At 51.5% G+C, this 21,420-nt stretch overlaps 1 protein-coding gene across 5 annotated transcripts in view; it reads left to right on the top strand.

Moving 5' to 3' along the window:
• The window catches only part of Pla2g6 (phospholipase A2 group VI), a 41,421-nt gene that overhangs the window by 18,232 nt on the left and 1,769 nt on the right, over nt 1–21,420 (top strand). For 3 of the 5 annotated variants that reach the window (XM_028789867.1, XM_028789866.1, XM_028789870.1), the window contains exons 5-14: nt 12–199; nt 1,209–1,305; nt 2,136–2,318; nt 2,815–2,923; nt 4,173–4,337; nt 5,904–5,982; nt 9,278–9,441; nt 10,927–11,077; nt 19,945–20,081; nt 20,430–20,584. In XM_028789867.1, coding sequence (XP_028645700.1) covers nt 12–199; nt 1,209–1,305; nt 2,136–2,318; nt 2,815–2,923; nt 4,173–4,337; nt 5,904–5,982; nt 9,278–9,441; nt 10,927–11,077; nt 19,945–20,081; nt 20,430–20,584 — 1,428 coding nt within the window. The remainder of the gene's footprint in view (nt 1–11; nt 200–1,208; nt 1,306–2,135; nt 2,319–2,814; nt 2,924–4,172; nt 4,338–5,903; nt 5,983–9,277; nt 9,442–10,926; nt 11,078–19,944; nt 20,082–20,429; nt 20,585–21,420) is intronic. The other 2 variants (XM_028789869.1, XM_028789868.1) reach the window with 1 other exon arrangement.

The following is a 21,420-nucleotide window of genomic DNA, read 5'->3' as shown; positions in this document are numbered from 1 at the left end:
TGTCCTGTCAGCTCCTAGGAAAGAACGCCTCAGCCGGCCTGAACCAGGTGAACAACCAAGGGCTGACCCCGCTGCACCTGGCCTGCCAGATGGGGAAGCAGGAGATGGTGCGCGTCCTGCTGCTGTGCAACGCCCGCTGCAACATCATGGGGCCCGGTGGCTTCCCCATCCACACAGCCATGAAGTACTCCCAGAAGGGGTAAGCCTCGCCACTCCGGACGGCCAGGTGCTAGGTCCTGGTTCCTCGAGTCTCATCAGATAACTGGCTGAGGGCGCTGGCCTTGAGAAGGTTCTTGATGCTGTTATGTGGTGGCTTCACATTCAAGTCCACAAACTGTGTACAAAGAACAGACCCTTTAGAGTTTTGCACTGATGCACCCACGTTTCTGACCATGCGCCTTTGCTTCCCTACTCCCAAGTCTGATGCAGACCTGAGGCTTGGCGGATCTGTAGTACTCTGCTCCCATGCTTGTTAAAGGCCCAAGGATGCCCTGGTGGTCCAAGGGCCTGTGTGTCTAGTACACTGATTCTTCCTGACTGGCAGCCCTGCAGGAGGCAGGTACCAGGCTCTTGTCTTAGGGAGTTCAGGACCACTCCCAGCTCTGCTGAGTTCTCAGGTCCCAGGAAGTTCTCCATTTGTGTTGCAGGAGAATCAGAGAGGTCAAATTCGGCAAATTGCTGCCCAGCAGAACCATGTAGAGGGAGTGAACGAGCGCTGGCTCCTGTGCTAAGCCTTGGCCTTGAGCGATGAGAGAGGAGCCCATCGGCCCTTTCTGTGTCTGCTTTGGAGAAATATCTATTGAGTCTATAAAGTGAAGTTCCCAGGGCTGGAAAACCCTTCCCCCTCCCTCCCCACCTCACCCTTTTTGAGAGAGGCTTGTGCTATAGTCTAGGCTGGCCTGGAATTCGAATCCTCCTGTCTCAGCATCTTCAATGTTGAGATTACAAATACAATGCCAGCCACGCCTGACCTTAGTTTTTGATTTTTACCCCAGCGTATAGATTGACTTCTCATTCTGTTGGTCATTTGATTTGTCGTTTTTCAGTTTAATATAATTTGTTTATATTTGCAATGTGTGTGTGTGTGTGCGTGCACACATTGGCCAGCTAGTTGGTTGTATTGCAGCCTCCCTCCCTAGTCAGTAGGAAAAGCCCCACGTCTGGTTAGTGAAGTGTCCCCTCACTGTCCTGCCGCTGCCTCTCCCCAGGTGTGCCGAAATGATTATCAGCATGGACAGCAACCAGATCCACAGCAAGGATCCTCGCTACGGAGCCAGCCCACTCCACTGGGCCAAGAACGCCGAGGTGGGCAGACTCAGCAGCTGAGGGCAGGGCAGGCCCAGAGGAGACTTCTGGGAGGAAGACAGTGGCACCTGGGGACAAGTCTCACAAGTGCAGGAAGAGCTGAGGTCCTACCACTGTCCTGCTGCTCACTGGCTGGCGGCCTTGATTTCTTTATTTGTGATTGGGTGTCCTGGCTTTAGAGGTATTGGGAAGTTAGCAAGACTGTGGGAAACTGTGCTTCATCGGAAGAAGATGGCAGTGGTGATATGGCCACTGGGCATCGTAGCCCCCAAAGAGCCTGGTGGCCACATAGGCTGAGGTCTCCCCTGAAGCCCCTCAGTGGCTCTGGCCTCTGAGGTAGCCTAGCTTGACAACACATGTGCCACCAACACCCTGGCTGCACTTATATATGACGGGCAAGAAGGTAAGGCTTCTGCCTCTGGGGCACCAGCTTGTTCAGATGTGTTCCTTCACTGCAGCATCTGTGCGGTGTGACAGTGTCTGGACTGGGGTGCTGGGGCTGCAGTGACTGAGCCAGGAGGGCTGCTGGGGCTTTGGGCTCAGCACTGAGCTCCCTGATGTCTCAGTTTAAAGACCCTGGAACATATCCCGTGGATGACCTCAGGGGCTCTGTGCTATGGGACGGGCCTGGAGAAGCCTTTGTTGCTCTAGGAAAGGGCCATGAGCTTCTGGATCAGTCTTTACACAATTGTCACCCAGTTCCTGGGGGGCTGGGGTGTGGGGGTTAAGGTCTAGGAACACTCCCAGAACTGGGGCTCCTCTGGACTTCTTGCTGGTACTGGAGGACTGCTCAGGGAGGCTGCGTCCTGAGCCCCCGTCTGTGTCCCCAGATGGCCCGGATGCTGCTGAAGCGGGGCTGCGACGTGGACAGCACAAGCGCCTCGGGGAACACAGCCCTGCACGTGGCGGTGATGCGGAACCGCTTTGACTGTGTGATGGTGCTGCTGACCTACGGGGCCAACGCCGGCGCCCGCGGGGAGCACGGGAACACGCCACTGCACCTGGCCATGTCGGTGAGCCTGTGACCACATGGCCTCCCTCGTCCCTGTGCTGGCTCTGCCAGCTCCCCAGCTGCTCCATGGTGGGAGTGTGGGAGGAACAGGCACGCTCGGCTCACACGCACTCTCCTTTTCTCGGCTGCTACATCAGACATGTCTTCCCCCTGAGCCCAAAGTCCACGGGGCAGCCGCTGGGTTGTTAGGAGACAGCCCCAGCCCTTCAAGCTTCTGTGGTGTGGCAAGACAGCAGTCCGCTCACTCTTAGCCACGGAGAGGAGAGCATAATATGCTGTCCATCTAGTCCCAGCCGAGAGTACAGGAGGGACGCTGAGACTGAAGGAAGCAGTCAGCCACCGTAAGGACCTGTGGAAGAGCAGGGCGGGTGCTCTGGAGGGCCTTGTGAGGTGCCATCCTTCAAGCACCATCCTTTAGCAGTCAGGAGGCCCTGTGCACTAGCTGTGGGTGAGGTCTCGGGATATTGCTTATTTTTCTCACCCTCCATTCCCAACAGAAAGATAACATGGAGATGGTAAAAGCCCTCATTGTATTTGGGGCAGAAGTGGACACCCCAAATGACTTTGGGGAGACTCCTGCACTGATAGCCTCCAAGATCAGTAAACGTATGTACACTACAATCTGGTGCCAGAGTTTCAGGGAGGGCATAGAGACCGAGGAGGGAAGTCCCAACTGTAGTCCCAACTGGCTGGCTGAGTGTCCAGGAGCAGTTGCAGCTCATGGGCAGGGGGCCTTCTTCCACATAGGTGGGCTCTGCACAGTAGATGCAGACCCGCCAAGGGTTTGCTGAGCATGGTACTCAGGGTGCGGGTGTTCCAGGGCTGGGCTGGGACCAGGTCTGCAGCAGCAGAGCAAGCATAGGGTCATTGCATGAGACATGCATGCCCACACGTGCCCATGCTTCATACATGCTGGGGGCATGCATAGAATTGCATGTGCATCACTGCCCCGTCCACTGATTGCCTCTGCAGACCTTGAAGGAGTATGGCGTTATCATGGGTGTGGCCCTAATTGTTTGACCCCCTTTCCCAGCAGAGAATGCAACCTCACCTCTACTTAAACAAACTAAATGGGCCCCTCTCCTCACTCCTCTCCTCCTCATTCTTCCCCTCTCTTCCCCTCCTCTCCCCTCTCCTCTCCTCTCTCTCTTCTCCTTCCCTCTCCAGCTTTGCTCAGCCCTCGGTTCAGAGCCTACCCTACAGAAAAGGCATAAAGCCCACGGTGGATGTAGGCAAAGGTTGCTGCTAGTCACAGCATCCTCCCCTGCTCCCCTATGTACAGCGGATCACGGCATCCTCCCCTGCTCCCCTCTGTACAGTGGGGTTAGTGCCATTGGCTGGCTCATCCTCTGGGTCTCTAAAAGGAATAGCCTTTTTTTTTTTTTTGTTTTTAAAGATTTTATTTATGTATGTGAGCACACACCAGAAGAGGGCATCAGATCCCATCACAGATGGCTGTGAGCCAACATGTGGTTGCTGGGAATTGAACTCAGGACCTCTGGAAGAGCAGTCAGTGCTCTTAACCGCTGAGCCACTTCTCTAGCCCCAGCTGTTGTCATTTTTGAGAACTGCTAACCGTGGAGTTTGAAGCTTTGTATCACAGTGGGTATAGAAGGAAAGACAGGATCTCCACAGTAACTGAGCCTGTGACTCTGGCCTCCTCTTGCCATAGCCCCAGTCCTCAGCCCCTTCCCTGGTGCCAGGAGGCTGCTTTAATGTAATTGACCTGTTCACATGCCAGTCAGGGTAGTTACCCCACAGCCAGGCTAGATAGGGACCATGTGCAAGGAGGGCCTCACTAGATGCTGACGCCATGTCTGCCCTGTGTCATCTCTCCTTCCCAAACCCTGACAAGTGATTACCAGGAAGGCGCTCTTGACTCTGCTGAAAACGGTGGGGGCCGACTACCACTTCCCTCTCATCCAAGGGGTCTCCACGGAGCAGAGCCCTGCAGCATCACCTCACCCCTTCTTCTCTCTGGACAGGACTCAGCCCCCAGCCATCAGCTTAAACAACCTCGGTAGGCTCTGCCTTCCCTCCCTCCAACCCCAGCTGGGTGTGGGCCCAGAATCCCAGCAGGAAAGGAGCAGGGCTGCAGGGCTGCAGGGCTGCAGGGCTGCAGGGCTGCAGTAGTTGAAGGGAGGAGAGCCAAGTGTTACTAGCCAGTGTAGGCAACCAAAAGACCCACTGACCCCTGATGCCTACCAGGTCACTGGGTGAGAGAATGCCCTGGACATGCTCAGGGTGCCATTTCCCATGATTCTTCTCAGGTGAGCACTGTCACAGCCTTTGCTTCCCTGGGAGGAAGGGTGAGTGGTGAGGGCGCTGCCTGGCTACTGGCTTTAACGCTCACAGTGTTTGGATCTAACATGAGGCTTGATATGCCCCCTGCTGGCTCCTTCAGTTTCCTACAGGCTTTTGAGGTGACCAAGCAGCCAACATTTGCCCTTGTGTGTCACTAATGCCCTTAGAGACAGTTCCAGAGTAGAAGTTAGAGTCCCTAGACTGAATGATTCTTAACCAGCTAAACCTCTCTAACTGCAGAAGTAGAGACCCCAAGCCCAGCCCCTCCTGCCAAGCCAACCTAGCCAGCCAACCTAGCCAGGCCTAGAACTCTGGAGGACAGAAAAGCTAAAACCCACCAGCACACCATCTTTCTCTCTCCGTTTTACAGGCAGGCAGTCACTCAAACCAGGCTGGATGGTAGGCCTGGGGTGCGGCGGTGATGGGTAATGCCCGGGCCTAAGAAACCGCTGAGCCCGCCTTGCCCACTGTAGCTCTAGTCCCTGCCCCTTCTCCAGCTGCACACCCAGGCTAGGCACCTTCCCTGCAACTGTCTGTCCCTGGCATCCTCAGCTGGCTTGCTGGTCACTTTCCTGCATGTGTGCCTTGTCTGCTCTCTGGCATGTGCCTGCTGGGGGAGTCACTGCTGGCACCTGCCTGCCTTGCTGCCCCTAGTTTCTGCACAGTGGCTGTCAACCCAGCTATGCGGGCGATGGGGTGGGGTGGACAGTAGTACACAGAGGAAGACTAGGCCAGATAAGGCAGATGGGTGGATATGAACTCAGAGGCATGGAGGAAGTTTCTAGACCCAGGGCAAGAACCAGGGTGGTCTGTCTGAGGGATGACTGACTGGGTTGTTTCCCTTCACCCATGGAGTTTTGCCCTGAGCAGTGTCCTCATTAATAAAGTCCTTTTGGGGTCTGTGGACTGTGGTCAAGGCATGTGTGGTGGCTGTCAGCAGCATGGCTCCACAGACCACAGGACACAGTTGGGAGGTCAAGCAGGGTCATAGAAGGGGTCTGTGGGTATCTGAGAGGTAAGTAGGGAGCCCTTCCCAAGGCAGTGGTCTCCCTCCTCATCCTTGCTCACCTTTACAAAGCAGGCCTGTGACACCCTGGTTTAGGTTTATCCTGGGGCTGGAGGCAGATGGGGGGGGCGGCAAGGAAGTGTGGGTTCAGCCATGGGTAGAATCTAGCCATGAGGAGATGCACCCCACAGTGCGGCACAGTTCCATTTCTCTAGAGACCCACGGGGTCTTGGGGAGAGAGCCGCTGGCCTCAGGATGCCTGCCCTGTTCCCACAGAGCTTCAGGACCTCATGCCCATCTCCCGAGCCCGGAAGCCAGCGTTCATCCTGAGCTCCATGAGGGACGAGAAGCGAAGGTAAGTTGGGTGAGAGCCAGGCTTGTATGTGAGACCTGAGGCATCCTCCGCAGGCTTGTCCCTCATCCCCACCTCCTGAGGCATCCTCCGCAGGCTTGTCCCTCATCCCCACCTCCTGAGGCATCCTCCGCGGGCTTGTCCCTCATCCCCACTGTGTGCTGGGAGCTCCTCTCCTAGCTGTGCACAATCATGTTTGAGACCCAAGTCTTTGGAGCCTGTGACAGCTTTCCTAGTGGCAGATAATGTCCCCCTAGACACCAGCACAGAGCCATGCAGCTGAGGTGGCTTGGGCTTATGGTAGTGTAGTCCCATTGTCTTCCTTAACTTTGCGATTTGTGGGGAGGTAGCCTGAACATCTTCTGCCTCTGCTTCTCTGCATCTGCTTCTCTCTGCTGGTTTCCTTACCGCCTCCCCCCTCCCTCCCAGTCACCGTTCCCCGGCGGGATGCCCTGGGTATGAGCAGAGTGATGGAGTCTGGATGCTCTCATGGTCACCAGATCAGACCAGGACAAACATTCAAACATAGGTCTTGTACTCTGGAAGTACAACCCTTGCCTGCATTAAGAGAAAAGACACACACACACACACACACACACACAATATCTGTATGTCTGTATTATGGTTTCGACAAACTTCTCGCTCTGTCTCTGCCTTGGACATGGTGTTACAACTTACAGGAAGAAAATGAACAGAAGTCAGGAAATATGCAGGTGTGGGTTGGGCCGTGAACTGGAGTTACCAGAACTGGCAGAGAATTCTCTTCTGGTGCTGAGGGCCAGGACACACTCCCAGCATGGTATTAATATTCCTGTTAGGATCCTAATTCCTAGGCCCAAGTACCATTGAACATTTCCAAGTCTTACTCTTAAGGCACAGGCCCTAGCGAGTGCTGCCTAGCGCACTGGTGGCCAGGACAAGGACTGGCCTCCCTTTGTTGTCATACACTGTTGTCCATTCTTGGTTCCCCTCTTGCTGGAGGCCTTCCCGGGAGGAACCATCTTCTCACTTAGCAGATTCCCAGTCTGAGCCCCCAGAGGTGCGGTAACACAGGGTGAGTTAGAGCGAAGGTCCCCCAGGCCTCTCGGGCGCACACTCACTGCAGGCCCAAAGAGAAGTCACTCCCAGCAGCAGCTGCTGCTCCTGTGGCCCAGAAGCCTTGCTTGGTGCCAGCCTCCGGGGCCACATTCCCTTATTTCCATGGTCACTGCTTACCTATGTCCTGGAGACACAGCTGCCCCTCAGCATCCTGGTTCTGCTTCCACAGTGCCTCCTGGCACCACACACTGTTTCATGTTTGTACATGTGCATAACCCTCCACAGAGGCCCCGGCAGAGCGGCTGTACCCCACGGGAGAGGAAAGGGTGGACTCTCCCGTAGGCAGGGTGTGCCTGCTGGGCCGGCATGTGAGGAGTTAGGAGATCCTTGAGGACCCACAGGGGAGTGTGAGCCTCAGCCCATGGCTAACCTTGCCAGGCCCATAGCTGCATCTCGTTTGTTTCCTCAGCTCTTCTGGCCACAGTTGTCCAGACTTCCGTTGTCTATCCTGCTGCCCCTGCTGCTCTCTTGAGTCCACTGTGTGGCCATGTGTCTAGTTTACAAGACTCCTTCACTGGCCCTCCCTCTCATACCTGTTGGGCATCCAGTGCCACGCAAAGCCGAGCTGCCCAGTTTTCTGGAGCTTTTTGTCCACAGGTGGAACATGAGCAAATGCTTGCCTCAGAGGGCAGCAGGCAAGGGAGATTGGGGCTGAGGCAGCTGCTCCAGCTAATCCTGCTGGCACCGGGTTGATATCCTAGTCTTATTGATGCTGCTGAGGTAAAACAGCAGACAGGACGGCTTAGGGAGAAGGGAGTTAGTTTCATCTTACAGTTCTAGGTCACAGCCCATCACTGTGAGGAGTTGAGGCAGGAATTTCAAACAACTAGTCACATCACATTCAAGAGCCCAGAGAAATTAGTGTACGCATGCTCACTTGTGCTCAGCTTGATTTCTTCACTTGCATAGAGTTTGGGACCCCCAACCCCACCCCGCCTAGGGAATGGTGCTGCCCACAGAGGGCTGCGTTCCCCTCCCCTACAGATCTGAGCAGCTAACCCAGTGTAGATAGTCTCATATGGAGACTCTTCCCAGGTGATTCTCAGGTGTGTCAAGCTGACAGTTAAAGCCAGTGGTCACATTTGGCAGTGATCTGTAAACCTCAGCACTCTAGTGACTGGGGACAGAGGATCCTCTCACAAAACTAAAAAAAAAAATAATAATAAAATCAAATAATTGCAGGGGAAAATGAGCTTAAAAGAAAGGGTCGAGCATAGACTACGAGTATCCCCAGGGCATGGCCGTACAGCCTGGCACCTCACGTTCTCTGCCATGTTTGTGACTAGGCTGGACTGGTCAGGTTCTAACAGGACTGTACAAACCTTTAACCTTGAGTCATGACATTGTCATCTGCAGAGGTCAAGAACCATGTGATGTGTTACAACAGCAACAAAATCACCGCCCCCGCCATGCTTTAACTCTGTTTCTGATTGCATCTGTAGAAGTTGGACAGGTTCCCTAGAGTGTATGACTCAGAAGCCAAGCGTGTAACTTTATACCATGCCCCTAACTTCTGAACCTCTTCCCAAGTTAATAAGACAGCAGGAAGTAGCCTCCTCAGAGGGGTTCGGACCGTGAAGTGAGCTAATGCTAGCTACCCTTCCCCAGGTCTCGGCACAGACTTTCCTTCCTCCCTGCCACTTCTCCCCTGAATCTATATCTCTCTCTCTCTCTCTCTCTCTCTCTCTCTCTCTCTCTCTCTCTCTCTCTCTCTCTCTCTTTCTAGACAGGATTTCTCTGTGTAGCCCTGGCTGTCCTGGAACTCACTCTGTAGACCAGGCTGGCCTCGAACTCAGAAATCTGCCTGCCTCTGCCTCCCAAATGTTCCCTGATCTCTCTTGAGGAGTGGTTCCTGACCTTGCTGGAGGGAACCAGCCCTTCTTTCTCTTCCCCATTTACTTCCAACAGACCTTGGGTCAGGCCTGCAGCTGACTTGCTGGCCTGCTGTGGTCATAGAGCCCCTACCTGCTCCCCACCTCACTTCTGGCCTTGCTTCCTACCCTCTCCTCACTCCGGTCCCTCCCCTGGTCTCTACATTGCCCCATCCTTCCTGTCCTTTTGCATATCTGGAGCTTGCCTGCTAGGCTCTGCACAGGCTCTGTTGCTTTGTTTGTGTATGCCTGCTGTGTACACACTCAGGGGACTTGGTCCCAGAGAGCCATCATGACACCTTCTTGGCCCATTGCTGTCCTCACTGTAGCCACGACCACCTGCTCTGCCTGGACGGAGGCGGCGTGAAAGGACTGGTCATCATTCAGCTTCTCATTGCCATCGAGAAGGCCTCAGGTGTGGCCACCAAGGACCTCTTCGACTGGGTGGCAGGAACCAGCACAGGGGGCATCCTGGCCCTGGCCATTTTGCACAGTGAGCACAGCCTCTGGGGCATGGTGGAGTGGGCAGGGCTGGCCAACTGCCCTCGCAGAGCAGAGCACAGAGCTAGTTTAGGAGGCTGTTGTGTATCCGTGGTCTTCACCCACCTCCACACGCTCCTGAGTGGCAGTACCACAGGCCCTGCTGGCTGCTGCCAATAGATGACACCTCTGGTGGATGGAGCGGGCATTGGTGGGGTAATGGCAGTCAGAGCCACTGACAACCCTGTGGGGGTCCCAGGCCGTCACCTCACAGGCACCAAGCTGCCTCCTTTCATGTAGCTTTGCAGATGTGCAAGCACTTGTTGGTTAACTGAGGTTGCCATAGAGGGCCAGCGTGGCCATTCAGGTGGCCTGGCGTCTCCTCTGGCGAGTGGTGAGCCGTGTGTTGCTGGCTGATTGGACACTCCTAGAGTTGGACTCAGCTGCATCCCAGTAGACCTTGTCCCTGGTCTCCACCTCCCCAAATGGCACCCTTGCCCAGCTGTAGGCCAGATTCTGTGTTTTCTAAAGTGTTTGCCGAAATCAGGATCCTGGTGACGCAGAGCCCTGGAGACACCGGAGGAGGACACCTCCCTCCACCTTCAGTGCAGGCACCACGAGAGCTCATGGGCTCTGGGTCTGAGGAAGCAAAGCTGAGGCATAGCTTCAAAAAGCTCCTGGTGAGATAGTGTACAGGCGTCTGGGCATCTGCTGGGCCCTGAAGGGAGCCCACAGGGTCAGTCTAGGGGCTTTCAGGAATATAGGCACAGCCAGCCCAGGGAGCTGTCGGGAGCCATTTCCTGTGGGGCTCTGGAAGAGTCTTCTACCCTACTGAAAGCTGCAGGGGAGTTGGTCATCATCGGTGGTTGACTGTCAGCTCATTTGTGTGACAGTTGTCACCCTAGTTGTGTCACCTGAGTCCCAGCCTCCTGTGAGAGAACTCTCTGAGGACCTGCTCTGCCCACAGGGTCTGGGGTCTGCTTGCTACAGAGTGGGCAGAGGTCCCAGTCCATCTTCAGATTGGAAGAGCTGTGGCAGGAGAGGGAGAAGCTGCCCAGCTCAGCCTCAGCCAGGCACAAGTCCTGCTTCAGCAGACCCCTCTGCTTCACATCCGAGCCCTAAGGAGCCTACAGTATGGCTGGACATCTCCTTCCCCAGGGCATGTCTGGCCTGTAGGCTTGGAGGGCAGTGCTGTTTTTCTTTTATGATGACAGAGAGCTGGGACCAGCTTTTTTACAATTTTATATCTTCAAGGCCCTTTTTAGTAATACAAAATTAGGTAGAGAATCTTGAAAGGGGGCTTTCTGCCTGTATGGACAGACTTTGTAGAAGGGGCTAGAAACCCTTCCATTATCCCTTTGGCAGGTGTACCCTTCCTCCACCACCTCCTGGGAGTGCTTGCCCATGCTTTCTGAAGCTTGTCGGTACTTAGCATGGTGTACCTGGGGGCCTGCACATCATCCTGGGGTCTCTCCAGCTCTTCACCTCTTCCTCCTAGGTAAATCCATGGCCTACATGCGTGGCGTGTACTTCCGTATGAAGGACGAGGTGTTTCGGGGTTCACGGCCCTATGAGTCTGGGCCCCTGGAGGAGTTCCTGAAGCGGGAGTTTGGGGAGCACACCAAGATGACAGATGTCAAAAAACCCAAGTAAGCCATACTCCCTCCTGCTCCACCCACATCTGGGGAGCAGGACGGCCCCTCTTCCCATCTAGATGAGAAGTTCTTCCTGAGAACATGAGGGGACTGTCTACATGCATGGGGAGGTGGGGACTGGGAGAGCCGGAGCCTAGAGCTTCCTGGAGAAAGTGGGACCTCCTTTCTCCAAGCCAGCTGGGCGGCTTTGGTGGGCCTAATGAACTCTTGCCTGTCATGGGGTGTTGTCATGGTGGTTTACAGACTGGCACTCATGGACACCATGAGGCTAAAGGACAGTCACGTGAGCATGAAGAATGGGAGACCAGTACCCAAGAGAGTTGTCCAGGATGAAGCAGAGTTCCAGCCTCCAGATGGGGCTTGAAAGGGGGTGTGACTCAGAGGAGGGGACCTTGGTCACATGCTCAGAACCGCTGAGGCTGGAGGATAGAGCAAGACAGACCACTACCAAACAAACTTACAGGAATTAGAAAAACCCCTTTCTAATTTATAGTAACCTTAAATGTAAATGGCCCCAAAACATCACTGAAAACATACAGACTGATAGACTGGATCAAAAACCACGGTCAGGCCAGGGAGAGAACCGAGGTCCTAATTCCTACCACGGCTTAGCCCTTTGCGCTTGTATGTAATTCCTGGCTCGCTCAGTTACTCAAGCCTCGAGCGCATAGCCCTCCTGTGCATGGTGTATGAGGGTGCATATGTTTGGCCAGGCTGCAGCCCATAGCTGGCCTAGCTGGATACTGCTGTACAGCATGGTCTGTTCTATGCCATGGCCAGAACATCAGATCAGCCATCTCTGCTGGACCAGGTCCACAGTGCCCTGAAGACAGATTTTAATCTGTTTTAAGTTTAGAAGACCTGTCATAACTGAGAGTGGGACACTGAAGTCTCCACTACTATTGTCTCAGGACCTATGTCCTCTTTTTATGTCTTTTAGCATTTGTTTTATCCAACTGGGGCACTGATATTTGACCCATAAGTACTAACAAGCGTGTCTTCGTGATGAACTCTTCCTCTTATTAATATATAGTGTCTCTTCCTACACTTCTAGTTAGTTCTGGTTTGGTTCCCTTTGCTGGTAGAAGGATAACCACCCTCGCTGATTTACATATCTGTTTTCTCGGCACTTTGTCTCCCATCCTTTGATACTAAGTTTTAGAGTATTTTTACTGGGTAAGTGGGTTTCTTGGTGATAGCATGTAGTTGGTTCTTGTTTTGTTTGTTTGTTTGTTTGTTTCTTGAGACGGCATTCCTAGAATTCACTCTGTAGATCAGGTTGGCCTCAAACAGAGATTTGAGTAACCCTGCCTCCCAAGTGCTGGGGTTAAAGGTGTGTGCCACTACACCTGGTTGGTTCTTGTTTTTTGATCCAAGTCTGTATGATTTCAGTGATGTTTTGGGGCCGCTTACATTTAAGGTTACTATAGAAAGGGGTTTTGCTGTTTCCTGTAGTAAGTTTGTTTGGTGGCATTCTGTCCTTCTGGATTATTGTTACTTCTTTCCTTCCCTCCATCAGTTCTGAGGGTCTGCTAAGTTGCTCTGTTGGACACAGCTGTTTCTTTCCCAAGTCTAGTGTGCTTATCTGTAACGAAGCCACCTTTCATCTTCCTCTAAACTCAAGAGCAAGATAAGGATGCTCCCTCTCCTGTCCCCTCTCATACGGCAACTAGACAAGATAAAGACCTAAAAGGGAAAACAAGCAGAAGCAGGCGGATTTCTGAGTTCGAGGCCAGCCTGCCTGGTCTACAGAGTGAGTTCCAGGACAGCCAGGGCTACACAGAGAAACCTTGTCTCAAAAACAACAACAAAAGGGAAAACAATAGGAAAGGAAGAAGTCACACTATTCCTATTTACAGACAACACAATTTTCTACTTAAAAGACCCCACTGAGTCTACTGGAAAAAGAACTCTTGGACCTAATAAACACAGTAAAGTTGCAAGGTACAAAATCAAGTAAAAAAATAGTAGCCTTTATTTATATGAACAATGTGATCTCAGAGAAAGCAATTAGGAGACATATTTCATCCAAAATAACTCCAAAAAAGTCAAGTATTTAGGGATATATCTAATCAAAGAAGAGAAAGATGCTCACAATGAAATTTTCAAGCTACTGAAAAAGGGAAAGCACAGAAGATACTGGGCAGGAGAAAGATGTTCCATACTCTTGGATTGGGAGAACTCATTCGTGAAAATGTCCAAACTACCAAACTTATCAACTTAATGCAAGACCTCTCAAAATTTCAGGATCATATTCAGCAGGTTTAGGAAAGACAGTGTGAGAATGTTTATGGGGTCACAGAAGACACAAATGACCACAGCGGTTGTAGGGAGTGAGGACCCTGCTGGAGGTTGGATGGTGCCTGGAATCGTGCTGTAGAGCCACAGTGACAAAGCCAGCCTGGCGTGTGCTGTAAGCAGGGGACCAGTGGAGCAGAATAGAGGAGCCAGAAACAAACAGCACACTATTTAGTTTCTGACAAAGGTTGCAGAAACAAACATTGGAAAAAAATAGCCTGTTAATGAATGGTATGGGGAAAAGTGGATATCCACCTGCAAGATGGAATTAGATTCTTATCTTTTCTTTTAAAGATTTATTTATTTTATGTATGTGAGTACACTGTAGCTGTCTTCAGACACACCAGAGGAGGGCATTAGATCCTATTACAGATGGTTGTGAGCCACCATGTGTTCGGTGGGAATTAAACTCAGAAACTCTGGATGAGCAGTCAGTGCTCTTAACTGCTGAGCCATCTCTCCAGCCTGACTCTAGTCTTTTAACTTGTAAAATATTCAAGGTGGACCAAATACCTTAACTTAAAACTTGAAATACTGAATCTTCTGGCAGAAAACACAGGGGATACCCTTCAAGATACTGGGATGGGTAAGAACTTCCTGAGTAGAACAGCAGTACAGGAACCAGCCCCAAGTGTCAACAGGTGGGACTGCATGAAAATACAGCTTCCTTACAATGGAGAAGACAGCGGGGAGAGCAGCCGGTCCACAGGCTGGAAGAGGACCTTTACCTGCTGTCTTAGTTCCTCATCTGTGGTGAGGAGACAATGACAAGGCAGCTTATAAAAAAAAGCATTTAACTGGGACTTGTGGAGTTCAAGAGGGTGTAGTCCATGACCATCATGGCAGGAAGCACGGTGGCAGACGTGGTGCTGGAGCAGTTGCTGAGAGCTGCCATCTTGACCTACAGGCAAAAAGAGGAGGGATGAGACTGGGCATGGCCTTTTGGAACCTCAGAGCTCACCCCCACTGACACACCTCGTCCAACAAGACTACCTCCTAATCCTTTCTAAAAAGGCCACCAACTGGGGACAAAGATTTAAATATCTGAGCCTGCAGAGGCCACACTCATTCAGATCACCACAGCGCCCAGGGAGGACGTTCTTACCTGGAGCAGTCGTCTGTACATTTATTTGGTTATTTAATATGACTGGGGGTGGGTGGGTGTGGAGTGGGCACATGCTGTGGCATACCCAGGGAGGTCAGAGGTCAGCTCTACACAGTTTCTCTCCCACCTCTGAGAGTCCCAGGAACGGAACTCAGGTTGCCGGGCTTGTAGGCGAGTGCTGACTCAGCAGCCCCACTGGTGGGTTTTGGTGCACAGTAATGAATTAATTTAAATGACCTGTAAGCCTGGTTTAGTCGCTTTGACTGCAAATCTCAAGCTAAACCTCCCCTGTCCCAGTATCTGACGGCATCAGCCTTTTCAGCCACTGGGAGATTTGGGGGTTTTGTCTGGTCTTCCTTCCTTCCTTCCTTCCTTCCTTCCTTCCTTCCTTCCTTCCTTCCTTCTCTTTCTTTCTCTGTCTTTTGGCTTCATATTCCTCTATTCCCCCATAATTTAAAACCTTGAGTTTAGAGTTTGAGTCTCCCTCAGTTCTCCAAAACTTACATAGCCCTTTCCATGTGTGCTTAGTGCTTGCTTAACCCAAGAGGCCCAGCTTGACCTGAGCATTACTCTGCAGAGCACAGGCGACACTCAACACCTCAGGTCCCCGCTTATCATTGTTTTGGTTTTTTTTTTAAAGATTTATTTATTTATTTTATGTGAGTACACTGTAGCTGTCTTCAGACACCTCAGAAGAGTGCATTGGATCCCATTACAGATGGTTGTGAGCCACCATGTGATTGCTGGGAATTGAACTCAGGACCTCTGGCAGAGCAGTCGGTGCTCCTAACCACTGAGCCATCCCTCCAGCGCCCTGTCATTGGTTTTCTGGGTTGATTGTTTTATCTTGGACCATCATCTTATAGACTCCAGACTGGCCCTGGCTTCGATAGACAGCTGAGGATGACTTTGACCCCTGACCTTCCTGTCCCTAGTGCTGAGATTTCAGGCCTGCGGGGTTTTGAAGCTTTGAGGTGGTGCAGGGAGTTGAACTAGATCCTCGTGCAGACTAGACAAGCACTCTACCGACTGAACTACACACATGGCCATTTTTTTTCTGTATTTTAAAGCCATCTTAAACAAAAAGGACTAATATTTTTAAAAATTTGAAATTATCTGATGTGACAAAGCATGCTGGAAAACTCTGACTTTAGAAGCTCTGAGTTTGATGTTTGCTGATTCTCTTGAAGGACTCCCACTGTGGCCCGTTTGAGGCTACCAACAGTTTAACCAGCTTGCAAGAACGGACAGCTTGGTTTTGGTAAAGAAGATTCATTTTTGTTATTTGAGTACGCATGTTGCTGCACCGCTGAGTCAGCATGTGCACAGGAGTCCCAGCATGCATTGTGGCTAGAACAATTGCATCTCCTGGAGCCAGAGATCTGCAGTGTGAGCTCTCAACATGAGGTGCAGGGAACCAGTCAGGGCCTCAAGAATAGCAAATGCTCATAACTTCTGAGCTGTCTCTCCAGCCCTAATTTGAAGTAGTTTTTATAAGTCATCATCAATGGACTATCCAGCCCACCACTGTGTGTGTACGTATGTATGTATGTGTGCATGTGTGTACATGTCTGTGTATGCATGTGTGTGCACATGTGTCTGTATAATGCACATATATGTGTATATGTATGTGTGTACTTGCATGTATACATGTGTGTATATATATGCCTGTGTATACTCACATGTTCTCATGTGTGCAAATGTGTGTCTGTGTGTACTTGCATGTATATATGTATGTATATATGTGCCTGTGTGTACTTGCATGTATATATGTGTGTATATATGTGCCTGTGTGTACTTGCATATATATGTGTGTATATATGTGCCTATGTGTACTTGCATGTATACATGTGTGCATATGTATGCCTGTGTGTACTCGCATGTATATATGTGTGCATATGTGTGCCTGTGTGTACTTGCATGTATACATGTGTGTATACGTGTGCCTGTGTGTACTCGCATGTATACATCTGTGTATACGTGTGCCTGTGTGTACATACCATTGCCTTGCATTCTGTTCCGTTTGAGACAGAAGTTCTCTCAGACCTCCATCTCTGGCCATTTCTTCTGCCTGGAGGACAGTCTCTGGACTCTTTTTTTAGGGAGATCTGCTGATGGTAAATCTCCCACCAGAAAAAAATGGTTTAGAAGTAAATTTGCTTTGCATCTTCATTTGAAAAAGAGTCTTACTTCTCTCTTAATCTTTCTGGCTATCAAATTCTAACCTGGTGATTTTCTGGGAACATGTAATACCGTTTGACTGCCTGGTAACATGTGTTGTTATATCATAACTCCAGTCTGTAGCCAGTCTCTGTCTAGATTCTGCTTGTCTGCTTGCTGCTGCTGCTCGGTGTCAGAATGCGACAGACACATGGAGGTGATGCCAGCATCTGTCTTGGGTTTTGGAATCCTGAGTCATCTCTGACTTTTGTCTGTGCTAATCCACGCCCCCCCCCCGTCATGTGTGTTTCCTCCACACCCACCCCCGTCATGTGTGTTTCCTCCATGCCCCCCCCCGTCAGTGTGTTTCCTCTGTACATTAAGTTAATCCCATATTAACCCATGCTTATCCCCTCTAGATCTTTTGACTTCTCTTACATTTTCTTTTTTTAATTTTTAATATATATTTTATTGAGAGGGAGAGAACACATACAGGTCAGAGAATCTTTCTAGGGTTTGTTTCTCTCCTTCCACAACATTGGTTCTGAGGGTGGGTCTCAGTTCATGAGGGCTTTAAATGCCCTTACCTGCTGAGCTGACCAGCCAGCCCACTCTTGAATTTCCTACCATTTTTTTTTCTTTTCTCTCTTTTTTTAGTTTTTTGTTGTTGTTGTTTTTTTGGTTTTTTTTGTTTGTTTGTTTGTTTTAAAGACAGGGTTTCTCTGTGTAGCCCTGGCTGTCCTGGAACTCACTCTGTAGACCAGGCTGACATCACACTTAGAAATCGTTGGACTCTGCTTCCTGAGTCCTGGAACTAAAGGTGGGCATCACTGTGGCTGCTGTCTGCCATCTGATCTCTGTGTGCTGCAGTCTGAATAATTTCTTACCTGTTTTCCAGTCCACTCTTTCTCTCTGTTGCTTTGTTATTTAACCTATATGTTGATTTTTTTAAACATTCATGTATGTGTATATATAGTTGTGTGTATTTTCCCCCAAAAAAGCACTCTTTGGTCTTTGGGGTCATTCCATATACCCTCCTGTCCCCTGGAAACCATCACAAGCCTTGACTTGGGCTGTAGTCATTGCTTGGAGGCAGAGCACCTCCCCCCACCCCCCACTGTCCCAGTCCTCCTGGTGGCCACTCTAGGTCTCTCCCTTTTTATATGTTAATTGCGTCTTCTGCCTGCTATTGTGAAAATTTTTGATTCTTTGAAACTCAGAAGGCTGCCTTTCCTGCAGAGGGCTCTGTGCCTCCATCCCCAGCACTTTCCCTAGAGAGTTGTCAGGAGAACTTCTGGACTTTCTCCAGATGATGTGGACAAAATCTAATTCATAGGTGGGCCAGCTAGCAGGGCTACACATCTTCGGGGATATTTTTCCTTTCTTGTTCTGTCTCACGGCTCTTTTCCCTGTAACCTCCGGGGACGAGGAAGGTGCATGCTGACCTGGAAAGATGGTTCAGGAGTTAAGAACATTTCCTGGCCTTGTAGAGGACCCATGTTTGATCCCCAGAACCCCCATAGCTGCCCACGGCTGTGTATAACGGCAGTCCCTGCAATCTGATGCCCTCTTCTATTCTCTGCAGACACTGCCAAGTTTTAAACAAAGGGGCATGCTTGCGTCTGGCCTGTTTTGATCCTGGAAGTGTAACCCCTGGATCCCCAGTATGGAGAGAGTCTCCCATTGGACCCTCCCCTTTGGTGGATATTCTGTCCCGTCAGGTGGCCCGTGCTCTCAAACAGTATTCATGTTTTCATTGTGTATGTGGGTGTGTGCCCATGTGTGTGGGTGCTCTCAGAGGCCAGAAGTCATGGATTTCCAGGTGCTAGAGTCACAGGCAGTTAGGAGTCACCTCAAATGGGGTCCCTGTAAAAGCGGGAGGTGCTCTTACCCACTGAGCTGTCTGTCCAGCTCCTCCCAGGCTTTTAAGATGGTGACAGCGTGCTGTAGTGCTCTTCATGTCATCTCAAGTCTGAAGGACTGACATCTTTTACTTTGAAGATCATCAAAGCTCAAGGTCAATGATGAGGGATGTTGAGATGGCTCAGAAGCATCATGGCGCACGCCTTTAATCCCAACTCGGGAGGCAGAGGCGTGTGGATCTCTGAGTTCGAGGCCAGCCTGCTCTACAGAGTGAGTTCCAGGACAGCCAGGGCTCCACAGAGAAACCCTGTCTCAAAAAAACAAAACAACAACAGAAGATTAAAACCAGGGTCTGGGGGATGACTCAGTAGTTAGAGCAGTAGCCAGTCTTCCAGAGGACGCAGGTTCGATTCTCATCACTCACTGACATGTGCTTTTTGGCTGCTGTTCCAGTTAGAACTAGCTACACCGTGTGGGTAGCTGCTGCTCACAGTACCAGGGCTGTGCAAGGATCTGAACACACGCTAATTCTCAAGGGTTTGTGTCACAGGATTAGGGGACACAGATGTCTTTATGTTGTTGTTCTTTTACATGAGTGTTTTTTCTGCATGTATGTCTGTGCATACATACACACCTGGTATCTGCAGAGGCCAGAAGAGGGCATCAGATTCTCTGGGACTAGAGTTACAGATGGTTGTGAGCCATCTTACGGGTTCTGAAAACTGAACTCAGGTCCTCTGAAAGAACAGAACAGGACCTGTCTAGACTGCCAAGCCTTCTGTAGGGATTGGGGGATGGGGTATGACTTTTTAATGGGCTCTTGAAAGGGTAGAAAGAGGACGTAAAAGGAAGGTGTCAGAGGTCACAGTGGCAAACACCTCTCCCCCCCACCTCAGCCCCAGAGTGCTGGAGCTGCAGTCTGCCCACTGCTCTCAGGGACCTTTCAGGGCTGGTCTCCACTTAGGTGAGTAGTTACGTCCGTCCATTGTTTGCTTTTTAACACAGCAGTCTGAAGGCTGCCCCAAACCTTACTTTACCTTACAAACCTTGCTTCTTGGCACTCATGCCCCCCAGTTTCTCTTCAGTGGCACAGCACCCTCAGAGTAAGGCGCCACAGCCTTATAGCAGCCGCCTCGCTGACGGGCAGTGATGTTCCCTGTCATCTATTTTAATAAAGGATGGCTCTGTGCAGCCCGGCTCTTGCCCTGGTAACCTCCTCGGGTGACTTTCCAGAATGGTGTTATAGGATAGAAGAAAATATCTGTCAGTAGATAGGGCAAAGTTGGCCAAGTTGCCTTCATGGAGCTGCCAGGTCTTCGGAGATGCCAGTGTGTGGCCAGCCGGGGAGGGGCCCATTTAGAACAGGGGCCTAGGGCATGAGCCTGCTGAAGAGAGGTTGAGTGGCTGGACCAGCTCTCTTCCCTTGCTCCCACAGGGTGATGCTGACAGGGACACTGTCTGACCGGCAGCCAGCTGAGCTCCATCTGTTCCGGAATTATGATGCTCCAGAGGCCATTCGGGAACCCCGCTGCAACCAAAACATTAACCTGAAGCCACCAACTCAGCCTGCAGGTCAGAGCTGAGCGCCTGTGTTGGTGGGAAGGGCTAACTGAAGCTTTGGGGGATGGAGAGTCACAGACAAGCATTGTATGCCCTTCCCACCCACATCACTGCCCTGGTCTTAGTTGGCTAAGGACAAGTGTCATTGAAGCCTGTTAGGCCTCAAAGAGTTCAAGGGGCACCTGGAAGTCCACAGTGTCACACAGCCTTTCATCAGGATAGCAAGACCCAGCAGCAAGGCCTTGTGGGCCCTGGTTCTAGAGACTTCCTAGTTCCCCCTCTTCCTGTACTCCCCTACCTACCCTGAGATCTGAAAGGATAGATCTTACGTCATTGACCCACCCTCTTCGCCACCCCTAGACCAGCTGGTATGGCGGGCAGCCCGGAGCAGTGGGGCAGCCCCAACGTATTTTCGGCCCAATGGACGCTTCTTGGATGGTGGGCTGCTGGCCAATAACCCCACGCTGGATGCCATGACTGAAATCCATGAATACAATCAGGACATGATCCGCAAGGTGAGAGCCTTCTCAGGTCTCGGGGTTGGACACGACCACACACTGCTGATGAGAACAGCGGTGATGCACGCCCTTGCCTGTTCAATACTCAGTGGCAATCATATCTCCTGAGGGGTCTGTCTGATAGGCAGTATCCATGCTAGGAGAATTTTGAGGCCCCGGGCATGCCGAGTACAGAGAAGTCTGAGATCAGTGGCCAGCACCTTAGTGCAGGGGCCACGGTACAGACTGTGTACCTGATGCTACTCGGTGGGGACACACCCTTCTCCTGAAGAGTTTACATCCTCCTTAAAGACTCCTTGCACAGAACACTACTCCTGGGCGTGTCAGTGCTGGGAGCGCACCTGCAGAGGCAGGGGGAGGAGAGCCCTGTGAGAGGGTTGAGATCTGGGGAAGGGCTCCTGAGCTTCGAACTATCCTGAGGCCTCTGGGTACGAGGCAGTGAGCCAAGGACAGGCAGTGGCCCTCACCCAAGTTGTCAGAGCAGGGCAACGAGGCCGTGTGCCAGGGGAGGTGGAACAGTACAGTGGGTGATCTGACCCTGCCACAGCTTTCTAATCTTCAGCTAGTGACAGTGCCTGTCTTAGTGCCCTCGGGAGTGGGTGCCATACTTGGAAGGCATCTGGCCAGGTACACTGCTGGCTTCCACAGTCATGGAAGTCCCAGTACAGCCGTGGAGAACTGAGATGCATCCTTGGCAGGCAGGGTGGGGGTTCTGAAGGTGTTCACGCAGCCTCAGACTTGTGCAGTCTAAGTGGGAGGGAATCCCGTCAAGTTCACCCAGCAGATTGGCAGCAGAGCTGGTGTAAGGCTGCCCCTAGTCAGCTCAGCCTCAG

The sequence above is a fragment of the Grammomys surdaster genome, unplaced genomic scaffold (genome assembly GCF_004785775.1).
Source record: "Grammomys surdaster isolate TR1022 unplaced genomic scaffold, NIH_TR_1.0 125852, whole genome shotgun sequence".
NCBI classification, from domain to species: Eukaryota; Metazoa; Chordata; class Mammalia; order Rodentia; family Muridae; genus Grammomys; species Grammomys surdaster.
Note: the sequence above shows the minus strand (reverse complement) of the source record. Positions and strands in the feature narration are given on the sequence as shown.